This window comes from Manacus vitellinus, unplaced genomic scaffold (assembly GCF_001715985.3).
Source record: "Manacus vitellinus isolate BGI_N305 unplaced genomic scaffold, ASM171598v3 scaffold_23_pilon, whole genome shotgun sequence".
In the NCBI taxonomy this organism is placed as follows: domain Eukaryota; kingdom Metazoa; phylum Chordata; class Aves; order Passeriformes; family Pipridae; genus Manacus; species Manacus vitellinus.
Window position 1 is genome coordinate 12,310,110 of NW_021939718.1, and position 12,930 is coordinate 12,323,039.

General features: G+C 39.9%; 1 protein-coding gene across 1 annotated transcript; it reads left to right on the plus strand.

The window, feature by feature from the left end:
- The first annotated feature begins 536 nt into the window (after positions 1-536).
- Positions 537-10,285, plus strand: LOC103756962 (fructose-1,6-bisphosphatase 1). The gene is made up of 7 exons (XM_008923062.3): positions 537-742; positions 3,138-3,300; positions 4,959-5,051; positions 6,073-6,216; positions 7,447-7,584; positions 8,768-8,887; positions 9,862-10,285. The coding sequence occupies exons 1-7, from the start codon at positions 573-575 to the stop codon at positions 10,051-10,053; spliced, it is 1,020 nt and encodes a 339-aa protein (XP_008921310.1). The 5' UTR covers positions 537-572; the 3' UTR covers positions 10,054-10,285.
- Positions 10,286-12,930: the final 2,645 nt, after the last annotated feature.

A 12,930-nucleotide genomic window follows, 5' to 3' on the forward strand; every position in this document is an offset into this window, starting at 1 on the left:
TGTACTGATGGGTCAGGATAAGAACATTCCTGTGAGGCAGAAAATACTAACCTTACTTTGTAGACTGTGTGCAGTTCACCATAACCCACATGCCACATGCAGTTTTGCAATCAAGTGGTGAAAGAAGCGGACTTCTGAATTTTTGGGCACGCTTCCAAGAGCGTTAGCATTGAAGCGTGACCATTGCAAACACTAAGAGCTACCAGTACCCCTGTCTCGACTGACTTTCTGTGCCGTTCACATAACGGATGCTCAAAGCATCCTTCCCCCGCCTCTACCCCCACAATGTAAAAGAGTGAGATAAGATTAGGTTTTAAAAAAAAAAAAAAGAAAAGAAAAAAAGAAAAAAAAAAGTAAATTGCGGATTGGGTCCCGCCTCTATGCCCGAAGTTAGAGAACCGGGGATATGAGAGGCTCCCGCGTGTCATCCCACCCCCGCCGCCCCGCAGCCCAGCGTTGGTGGGGTGGTGGCCGGCCGCTCCCCGCCCATGGCCTCGGGCCCGGTCCCCGCCCCGCCCCGCTGGGGCAAGTGGCGCGGCGGCGGCCCGTCCGCACTGTCGCCCGCCGCCACCATGACGGACCGCTCTACCTTCGATACCAATGTCATCACCATGACCCGCTTCGTGATGGAGGAGGGCAGGCGGGTGAAAGGCACCGGGGAGTTCACGCAGCTCCTCAACTCCCTCTGCACGGCCATTAAAGCCATCTCCACCGCCGTCCGTAAAGCGGGCATTGCCAACCTGTGAGTCCCGGGATGCACCCCGCACCTTCCCGCATCCCCGCGGGTCCAGGAGTGCCTCCGGGGTGGCGGGGATGGGGATGGGAATGGGGATGAGGGTTACCAGCAAGGTCTGTGAGTGGGGTTGCATCAGCCCACCCAGTTGTAACTCCATTAGCATCTTGGTTTCTTGATTTTCTCAAGTAATACATTTCCTATGACTTTTTAATAGTATTAGGCATGCAGTCTTTGAGCGATGTCTCCCAGTAATAGAACTTCATGCAAACCTTCAGCAAGTTTGGGTGCTTTGAACCATAAGACCAAACAAAGAGACTGAAATACAAAGCCTGTCAAAATATAGCTGAATTATTGCTCATTGCATATTGCTTAGTATCAAAGCACCATTTTATGCTTTGAGGTGTTTATCAAATTCGGTGTGGCTTTTTTCCTATTACATCATAGCAAGTAGAGTTTCTCCGTGAAACTTTGGATGTCTAAGGCTTTTAGAAAGGGCACTGGTTAGGAATAGTAGTGTCTGTAATCAACCAGCCAGAGGGAAGTTGCTCTGGAGATGCATCATTAGGAAATTAGAACTCTTGAAATGTGAAATAACTGAAACTGGTTGTAGGTAACTAATCCTCCTAAGTATTTTACTTATTGTTCGTACGTCCAGTTGTCTGTTGATCAGGGCATTAGACATGGGCAGCTTCAGCACTTACTGGAAACTGTAAAGACAAAATGGTTTTGCCTCTACAAGCCATGCAGTGGAAAATATAAGAAAAAGGCAAAAATCCTCCACTTTATGCATGTTTGAACTATTTTTCTATTTTGACTTCAGATATCATGTAACTGTGATAATTTTTAATTGTTATGTGCTAACCCTTTCATGACTATTGGTAAAGACCACAGGGTTTCCTATCTGTAACCTGATTTGTAAGTCTAAGGTCCCATTCCTTTTGTGTCCTACATGTGTGTCTCTTGACAGCTGCCCACAGGTTCAATACCTGTGCAAATAGACTTGCCTTATCATATGCAGTGGGTTTGACTCTCCAGCAGTGCTGAGGTGCCAGGCTTCAAACTCATAAGCCTCCTTGAGCAGTGCATCTCCCACTGTGGGACTGCGTTTTATAACCAGGACATTGCTTTGCTGTTGGGGAATGTGAACAAATAGGGATCACTGGAATCCATTTCTTTGGACCCAGGCTCAACTATATGCTTAGAGCTGCCCAGCAGGAAAGGTGCAGAACAGCTGGGGAAGATGTACAGACCCTTCCCAGCTTCAGGCCCCACAGTGGACACTCTGCCTTCCCCACCCGGGAGTCCCCAGCGGGCAAGATGTGAGAGCTGCTGCTGTGCCTCCATTCCTAAAGCACTGTGTTCAGAGTACATTTTTTTTCTAAAAGCACTTTCACAATTGCAGGAAAATGTTCAAGCCACTGTAACAAAGAGAGAGAGAAAAAGACAGAAATTTTCTTTCTCTCACACATTAAACTGAAGAAATGCAATGCATTCCTAAAGTAATGTGTTCAGTGTTATTAAAAAAACCCTGAAATACCAGTGTTCAGTGTGATCAATGAACCACAGCTGAAGGGAGTAAGAGTCATCTGAATGTATGCTGGCTATTGTTTTTCTCTTCTAAGAATTAAACTTCCCCTTTCTTGGTTTTGCATGCTTTCAAAATCACCTGTCATATGGTCTTTGGTACTTCCAGATGCCAGATGGTTTGATTCTGGTTAGCTCATAGTGTTTTATTTGTGTTTCTTATTTGTATTTTTCTGTTCTTTTCCCAAGGAAATGTTTACTACTTAAAATCAAAACTGAAAACAATGAACCATAAAAAAGCTGATTTATCTGTGAGCAAAGTTTTTCTGCTGCAATTTGCACATCATATTGCTAATCAGGAGTCTGTATGTATATTACATACAGAAGTCATAGCATAACTTGTGTCATAAGATTCACACATATATTCATATATATATATATAATATATATATAATATATATATAATACTTTTAAGTATAAGTTTTCTAATGAAGTCTTAGGAGCCTAGGATTCAGGGACAGTATTTAAGTCTTGAAGTTAAGAGGTCATTAAGAAGCACAATTGTAATTCAGCCTTCACAGCCTGCTCCAGTTGTGTTTGCTCCAGTTCAGTAGTTTACAAACTACTGAAAAGTGATTCTTTGTTTTGTATTCCTCGCATTCAGCAGCTTCTAGATTTGCCACCACTGCTAAAGTTAACAGGTCTCAGCAAGAGTTCACTGGACAGTAAATAAAAAGTAGGCTTAGAGGGCTGAGGTATCATCTAAAAGTGCTCTATATTTTACAGAGGTTTTACAAGTATATGTTTGCCAGAAACAGCACACTTTGGAAGACAGTGCTCCGTTCTCATGAAATGCTCTCTCTTGCTGTTGCTCTAGCTATGGAATTGCTGGGTCTACTAATGTGACAGGAGATCAAGTAAAAAAGTTGGATATTCTTTCCAATGACCTGGTGATTAACATGCTCAAGTCATCCTTCAGTGCATGTGTTATTGTGTCAGAAGAAAACAAAGATGCTGTGATAGTGGAAACTGAAAAACAGGTTAGTAGCTTTAAAAGTTCTCCCTGCTTGATTTCAGATCAGCCTTTAAAGCTGTGTTGCTTCAGATCTGAGAAACTAAAACTTGCTAAAAGTTTCAGAAAACAGGTACTTTCCTATATTGGCAAATGAAGGTGGAGCGGGTAGGTGGAGAGAGTGTGAGTCAACATCTGTCCTTTCTATCATTTCGGCTCTCCAGACTGATGTTTGTTGTTTTCATTTTTTTTCTCTGTTGTTCCTCCCCAGCTTCCTTTTTTCCCCACCTTTTACTTGTTGTGGAAGAAATGTTTCTTTGTACCCCATCTGATCTCTGGAACTATGCTCTGAGTCAGTCAAGCCCTGTTGTAAAGTCACTTTGTCAGTAGGACACTGAGGAGCTGTTCTATGCAGGACAAATATTGAGGTCTTTAATTCAGACAAATTCTCCTCGAAGCCCCTGAAAGACTTACAAACAATGAAACAAAAGTAATTTTTGCATATTTATTATTTATGTTGACAAATCTGCATGCATTTCTTGAGGGGTAGTTCCTTTTTCCTATCTAATATTTTGATGTGATCATGTAAAAATTTGAGTAAAAAATTAGTAAAAATAAATGATTAAAGCATAATTTGAAAAGCAGTTCTTTCTTTCTCTTCCTGTTGAGAAATCTTCAGAGTTGATTTTATAGGCATTGCATGAACACAGATTGCCTTAGGTCTGAACAAATATTATCAACAATTCTCAAAGATCACTGAGGGAGGCTCAGTGTTAATGCTTTTCTAAATTAAATATGAGCTAATATGGTGTTTTTATCAATTCCTACCCAGAATTCCTACTTGCAGAGTAAAGCATGGCTGGACTTAAATAAATTTCTGGCATGCAGGATAAATTCAAATGAAAAGTGAATAAACACTCTTGTTATACATTATTATTAACACGACTGTGAATAAAATAAGGGGGGGAACAAGATACTTAAAAGGTACAGTTAACTCAACTTTTTACCCTGTACTGGCAATTTCCTATACCTACAGGAATCCTTAATCCAACAATAGGCAGGGACCATTTTTTTTGAGTCCCCAAAAGCCAGAGCAAGACCAGCCTGACTAAGGTAGTTTCTGACCACATGTGCTTCAGAGCACAGATAAAGTGAAATGTATAGGCATGTCATCTGTTAAAGGCCTTTTTAACATCTCTGATTTTTAGCTCTATTTGAAAAAGGCTGATCTTCATTTGTCTTTTTCCTTATGGTTCAGAAAGCCATGTTGTTACAGAAGAGCAAGTGCAGTTTAGCTTAGATGATAGATATTACAGGATGTCTATTAAAATGGATTGGCTTTAATTGCATAGATGAAGCTAAACTAATAATTTTAAAGTATTCCCATTTTTTTACTTCATATTAAAAATTGTGTAGGAAAACTTCACCTTTCCTGTGTCATCATCTGCTAGGTACTTTAAAAATTTCTCAGCCTCTGCTTTGGTACAAATCACAGTTATAATCAAGAATGAAATTGGAGCCAAAGAATTCCTAACAGTTGAATTCAGTTCCTTTATAATCTATAAAAGCATTTTAGCTTGTAGTGCTGTGTAAGTCTTTGAGAAAATTTATCTCCTGGAATGTTTTTATTTGGGGAAAGTGGGTAAATAATGTCACTAATATAGTTCACTGTCTTGTATTTTCTAGGGTAAATACATAGTCTGCATAGATCCTCTGGATGGTTCTTCAAACATTGACTGTCTTGTTTCCATTGGGACCATCTTTGCAATCTATAGAAAGGTAAAATGCTTTCATGTAAGATAGGAAAAACTGTTACTGTGCCTCTTTTGATGAAGTATAATTGTGTGGGAAGACTTAATAAAATCTAACTAGACTTGTTTGTAAAAGAGACTTTCAGAGCCAGCTTTAAGTTAAATCTACTATTTCACAGACACTTGTATAAAACATTTGTGAAGGATTTGCATTAGTCTCTTAGAAGATGAAATACCTATATGTACATAGAAGCCTAGCTGATATTTAATTAGCCAGCTAAAGCAATTACCCCTTGCAAACAGATCACAGCTTAGGTTTCATGAGTATTTGTCTTGAGACAAAATACCATGTAGTTGTCATCCACTTGGGGAATGTGCTTTCAGGTTTTCTTGTTCTCTCTATTAATAGTCCTGTTAGCCTGAGGAGAGTCTTCAAACACAGGCCAGAGCTGAAACACGTCGTGTGCATTTGAAGTGTCTAATTCAATCTGAAAGGCAGAACCTTGTCTGGAGGAGCTTGAAATACCAGACTTAACAGGTCACAACACGGGGTAAAAATTAAGTCAGATAAAACACACCCAATTGTCCATTTCAATTATCTTTTGTGTGTTGTCATATATCCCAAAGTAGCTATTTTTCAGCTTCATTTTTGTATGAAGCAAAAGAAAACAAAGTACTTTCTGTCTGCTTTGAACTCAGTGAGTCATGTTTCATTTCTTGCTTTTCAACTGTGCGTCAGAGTTTTTCTCTGAGCTGTGTTCATCATCACCTACAAGGAGGTACACAGCTCTTTATTATCTCCTTAATCCTTTCCTGCTTCCTGCATTCCAGCTAGACTTATACAAGAGCATTTCTCTATCCATGTGTTTGTATCCTCAATATAATTTGTATTTGTGCATCCAATAGGAATCTCAGTTGTGGCTCATGGAAGCATTTGTGCTACCTCGTGTTTAGATGTGGAGTACAAGACTGGTCCCTATCACAGGTAGTCTAGTTATGTACCAGCAATCGAAATGAAGTAAAATGGACTATGCTCCTTCTTATTCTAGGCCTCCCCTTCTGAACCTACTGGGAAAGATGCTTTACAACCTGGGCGTAATCTTGTGGCAGCTGGTTATGCTCTCTATGGGAGTGCCACAATGCTGGTACTGGCCACTTCTACTGGAGGTGTCAACTGCTTCATGCTGGATCCGGTGAGAATGTCATCTGTTTCTTTGTTTCTGTATTAGAGGTAACAAGGTACTGTCTATAAGAAGTTTTTGTCCCCAACAAAATCAAACAAAGGAGCAATTTTCAGGCTAACATGAAGCAATGACGTATAAGTGTGCTTGTGCTTGTACTTATAACCCATCAACAATAATGTCAAGGGACTTACATTGTGCCGGCCCACTGCAGTACTGCTATGTGTGACTCAACAACAGGAAGACAGCTAAGCCAGCGGGGCAAATACACAGCGTGTATAATCATGTGATACTGAAAATGAACTGGTTTCTGCAGTGCAGAATGCCCTTTAAGCCTTATTTGTCTTTTCCTTAATGCTAAGACCTTAATAAACCAGAGGAGCAGAAATATTTAACCTTTTTTTGTGTTTTCAGATCCCACTATGATGTCTAAAAGAGTAAGTGATGTGTGTAGGTGCATTTGACATTCTAGCATGTGTTTACTATATGAGTTTTAAAATAAAAGTTATGCTGATCACAGCAGAAAGTGACCTTGCTTGTTTTTTGTTTTTTGTTTGTAATCAGTCAGGCTGTGCCACCTGCTGGTCTTGAATTTTTATAACCCACAGAGGTCAAGCTGCAGGAAATATAACTTGGTGCTCTTTGTTTAGTAGCAGCTTAAGCAGATGCATGTATTTGTGTCTATATCCAGGTAACAGATTTAACTTTGAGCATGCATGCATGTTATTTTGTTTACTGTTAGCACTGACTTAGAAATTTACTATAGAGAAAACTAAACAGACCAGCCCTTGGTCATAGAGATTGGCTTTCTTGACCACAGGCTTCCAAGCTAAAATGAACTGGAATTTTTTGATATCTACAGCTATTTGAAGATGCTTATGCATTGGTTCAACAAGCACTCTCAGTTTCCAAACTCCTCAGAACTGTACATTTATTGTAAGTCTAACAAATGAGTGGACAGCTAAACAAATTTACAGACGGCAGCAATTTTTGGCATAGAAAAAGAATAGATAGCTTGGAATGGTAGAATGAAGAAGCTTGTATGAGCCCAGGATTCGTGCTCTGTCTGTGTTTTATGCATGTGGATTGCAAAGACCATGTTTTTGTAGGTACCAAATTATTTTTAAAAATTGGCAGTTGTAGTAGATTTTTATTAAATTATGTGTATTATTGGGTTTTACCTTGGTTTGTAAATAAATGAGCAATTAATGTTAACAAATAGTTTTTCTTTCTTATCATTAGGCGATTGGAGAATTCATTTTGGTGGAAAGGGATGTGAAAATAAAAAAGAAGGGAAATATCTACAGTCTCAATGAAGGCTATGCTAAATATTTTGATCCTGCAGTCACAGAGTATCTCAAAAAGAAAAAATTCCCTGAGGTAAAAGATACTGTTTCAGAGAAATTTTCTGATGACAAGCAACTTTCATGAGTTCCAACTTTATGATCAATCACTCTCTCATGCACTGCTCACAACTTGTTTTCCTTTGCTGTCTGTTTATAATGTAACCTGATGTAGGACTGATAATGACAGGAGTAGTTGATGTGGCCAGATATTTCATTATTTTTTAGTACTGCACTGCACCTTTTTTACATTTTTTTCCCTTTCTTTCTTTTTTCTTTTTTTTATCTTCCTTCCTGGAGGGGGCCCAAGTAATGGTACTGGGGACAAAACTGGGCATTTGGTAATCAAACAGAGAAGAAGGTTCATCTGATGATGAAGAAGGTTTATTGACATGTTAGATTGCTGCTTCCTCACAGCAACATCCAAGTAGATGGAGAACTGAGTGGAGATGGCAGTGGGTCATTGCTCAGTGGTAACTCAAGCTGGGTCCTAAGGGTGTCTGTCTCTTGGAAATCTAGTGTAGTTTTGAGGTCTGCTTTGTGACTGTGCAGCTTCCTGGTGTCAGGAGTCCCAAAGCTCCAAGGAGTGCCCATAAAAGCATGTCTGCTCTCATGCCTTACTTATGTCATCACTGGAGTTATTACTTTGACACTTCCTACTGTTAAGTGGTAGTATCCCTTCCTAACTTCCTGACCTTGCTTTGAAAAAAGACTGGTGTTTTCATCTAATATTTTCCCAGGCTTAAGATGTTGTTTATTTAGAAATTAAATTACTCTCTGGAGTATAATACCGGTAGTCAACTATTAACTTTTTCTCAACAAAAAGTTGTAGAAGCCTGCAAAAATGATTGGAAAAAGTAGGAAAGATCACATCTTTTGCTCTTTGATATTTTTTTCTGCTATAAAAGACAAAACCCCAACATTAATTCCTAGCACTTGATTTTTTTTGCTACTGTAAATCCAGCATTTTCCAAGGGTGAGAGCTGAGATGCATTTTCTGTTGTTGACATTACTGCTCATCTATGCTGAATTCTTCTGTCAGTCCTTTTCCTTGGATTTTCTTAGTTAGAAAGTGAAGAGGATACTGACATATTCTCCGAAACTACTTCGAATATTATCAATCAAGCACAGTATGGAGACATTAGATGTTAGGACTGCTAAAGGGGAGAGGTTGACTTGGTATGCTCAAAAGTTACTTTTCTTTAAATGTCTTTCTGTAGGATGGCAGTTCACCATATGGTGGGAGGTACATAGGATCTATGGTGGCTGATGTGCATCGCACACTGGTGTATGGAGGAATCTTTCTGTATCCTGCTAACTCCAAAAGTCCCAAAGGAAAGGTAAACCTGAATAAACCCAGTTACATTATGTAGACATTTCACTATCAAGATCAATATTTTTGTTGCAGAACCTGTGTTTAGTAACTGGTAGCTTGCATTTCTTGTGTGTGGATATGGCCCCCCTTTGCACGCTGTCACTTGTCAGACACATATTTTAAGGCCACTGCTAACCTGTTTCAGCTGCACTGACTTTTCTTTATCTGCAAACATATCTGGATTATGGAACATACCAGGAGATGCGCTGTTCGAACAGGCTTCTCTGTACCATCTCAGCTGAAAATGTGCTGGCCCCAATCAAGCAGAACATTACAAAGCAAACAATCCATACAACCCTGAGATTCCTGTTACAAGATATTTTGTAAGAAGCCTAAATGTAGTTGGCCATTAGGAGAAGCTCTGCCAGAGAGAAAACCATCTGCATATTGTACTTGGTAAGAGGGCCTCATCTGGAGGAACTGTGCCTGGCTTTCTCTGCAGCAGGTCAGTCTGATGGTCAGTCAGGGAAAATCGCATGCTTACAGGCTGACAGGGGCACTGTTTATTCAGCAAAGACCTTTCATCTGTTTTGTAATTGTCCGTAAATTATTGCTTCAGGTTGCAGATAATATGCAGTTATTCATTAGAGAAACCTAGTGGCACACTCAGGGCCAGTGTTTTCCTTTCTTTTCACACAGTCCTGTGTGGTCTGCTGCCTTGTTAATGGCTGTGTTGAACTTGCAAACTTTATCTCTCTGTAAATAGCATAGTGCAAACATGAGCTATGAAGAAAGAACTCAAATTGGGCAAATCCAGCATTCACTGTGTTTTGTTTAAAAGAAAAATTGACACAGTTTCATTCTTGAGTCAAAGTTTATATGAAATAAAGAATGCTTGTAACATTGACTGATTTAAAATCAAATGCTAAATATATTTACATTTCATGATTTTCAATGTTGTCTGGGCTGACTACTGCCAATTTGACTTTTGTCTTCTAGCTGAGACTGCTCTACGAATGCAATCCTATGGCTTTTGTTATTGAGAAGGCTGGAGGAATAGCAACAACTGGACACCAAGCAATATTAGATATAGTGCCTGAGGATATCCACCAGAGAGTGCCTGTTGTCTTGGGATCTCCTGATGATGTAAAGGAGTACCTTGAAATAGTCAAGAAGCATTCAGCTAAGTAAAGAAAGCTTGCTGGAATCACTGTGCAGAGGGGAAGAAATGTCTTATAGCTGAACCAAAGAACACACTGCAGCACTGTGAAGTTGAACTGTCTGACCTCTATAGCAAAAGAGCAAATAAGCCATATTTTCATAAGATTTTTTTAAAGTGAAATCTTGTGTAATTACATTATGCAGTGGAAGGCATTGAAAGATTGTATTAAATAAAGCATTAAAGGTTAAAGCAATGAAAAAATATGTTTTCTTTTTCATTTGTCACTTGTGATTACATGAGAACCATTGTGTTGCAAGGAAATACTGTGTTGCATTCAATAACTAGGGGGAAAAGACTCCACTTTCTCAGACAAGTTACAGACTATCACCAGTGTATCTGACTCTGTCCTCTTGAGACTGTCCTCTTCTAAAAATCTTGTGAGGAATACTCAGCAGCCTCTTACAGTGAGTGACCTTTTCTGGGCTGATGTCTAGATCCCAGAAGTTGCTCAGTGTACTTTAGTCTCGGTTTGCTCTGACTAGGAATTTGTGAAACATGTGCATTAGTATATGTTGTTTCTGACACATACTATTAATATTGACAGTTGTCACTCTATCAGATCCAGTTACACAAGGATGGAAAATGCCATGTTGGGGGACGTGGGGGGGTTAATTGGATAAGGAGTATTTGTAGACAGCTTGTACATAGAGTCTGCTGTGGTGAGCTGGCTATCTTTGCCAGAAATTAACCTGCTTACTTGATGAAAACATGAACCCATGTGTTGCTAGCAACCCCCCCCCCCAGCTGTTCTTTGTATTATTTTGGGATTGTGGATTACCATGGAAAAGGATTCTGCCATGCAAGCAGCAGGAAGGTTCGAAATCACCACAAAGTGTACTGACATTCAATATGCTGATTCAGAGCATGCTGCTGGGAACAGAACTCTAGTGCTTAGAAGCCAGATGCCTGTCCACCTGTCTGGATACAGGTTATGGCTGTGACTCACAAGCTTTTTGAATTAATTGAAATCTGCAAACCTTTGATATTTCTCACTGCCCACTTACCTTCGCCAAACTCAAATTAAGGGACATGTGGAGGTTTCTGTGGGTAGACTGGCAGCAAACACTGACTCAATCCATGGTCTGGGAGGCCTTGTCTGTGCGTACCATGAGCTGTAAACCTGCCTGCTTGAGGATCTTGCGTATCAGTGCAAATAGCCTGACTGAGCCTGGTTCTTCTTGTAAAACAAGAAGAGAGTGGGGGGAAACCTGGAGCCTATGGTGCCAAAGGCATGCTCTGTGAGGGCTCACACAGAAAAAAACCTAGGACCCTTGTTCTGACAGGTCACTTGAGGCATTTGGAAGCATATTGTCAAACCTTAGACAGCTGAATAAATGCATCTCCAAATTGACAAGGGACAAGATATTTCTGACAGGGGCTGAATGGCCTAGTTTCCGCAGAAAATGTTTCTGATGAGGTTTTGCTTGTGAAGACAGAGCTTTCAGGGACCTGAGCCCTTAAAGGACTGTGACAGTGCTGGCCATAGTCAGTTTGAACTACAGTGCCTCAATAGTGTGTTAGCATGACTTGGCAGACAGTATCCACAGCAGCCATTTTTGTCTAATTACAGTAATTCCTTGTCTGTATTCTACCCTCAAGCTTGACAAGAATCCCTGGACTGCATATATTTATTTTTAATACACTGTACTGGCAGGAGGTAAAGGTTATAGGAGGAAAGTTAATACTGCCCATATTTGCTAGGTCAGTTCCCAGTGTTTTGGTTTTGCCTTCAGGCTGACTTTTATAGTTAGCATTTTTCACATTGTGAGATGGTTTTTCTTCCAATCAGTAATATTTAAGCCCACATGTGAACAATATCCCTGGCCACCAATGGGGAGAACTATTCAGTAATCTGCTTCCACATCCCCCCTCCTAGAGCTCTCCCTGACCATCAATGCAGGGCAGGAGGGTCAGTTTGCCGCAGTGTCTGCTACCAGCCCCTGTGGCAGTACTTCCTACTGCCCTGCTCAGAGGCTGCACTGTGGCCTTTGGTGAAAGGTCAATGGCTCCAATTTCAGCTGGTGCCATCCAAGTGACTAACATTTCATATCTGTTAGAAGAGGTGTCACCTTTAAGACACAGGACTGGCCTGTACACAAGTGGAAGTGTGAATCATCCCCAAGAGCTTTTGTGTAATATTTATATTAGAGGGCAAATCTCCCAGAGATCTGTCAAATTGAGGTTTTTATTTTTTTAACCTTTCTATGCTGTTCCAATCCATTGCACTGAGGGGTTCTCAGACTTATAGGGACCCATCACACGTTTTTGGAAGAATATGATTTCTCCCTCCTCCCCAAAATGGTAATTATTTATATAGCTTAATCATTGAGTATAATTGTTCAGATTTTTATCATTCAGTGGGATCACAGTATTTATCAAAACAGGGTGAAGTTTTCATGCAATCCAATCATGTGCTTTTATCCATGTTTTATTCTTTCATTTATCTTTGTACACTGCGATATTTAAGGAAAGCTTGGTTGTAGAGTCTGTGTCCTTTACATATTAGTGTAAGTAGGTTAATTTCTTACTGAAGGAGTGTTATTTGAGAGCAGCTCAAAGCATTGTCCTTTACACATACTAAAAAAATCCAGTAAAAAACATTTGGGGAATTTTCAGTTAAAAAAAAAGGCAAATAGTAGACTGACTAGCTCTGAGAAAAACACCCTTTGAACCACTAACTCTAAAACAAACCTTCTGTTAGAAAATAATCTGAACTTTGTCTTTTTGACTGATGTAAAAGATCACTTGGAATCAACAGAAGATCTACATGTGATGTTTTAATAAATGTTAGAAGCCATAGGCCAACACCCTCCCCCATTTCTTATTTACCAGTTTGTTTTGGTATT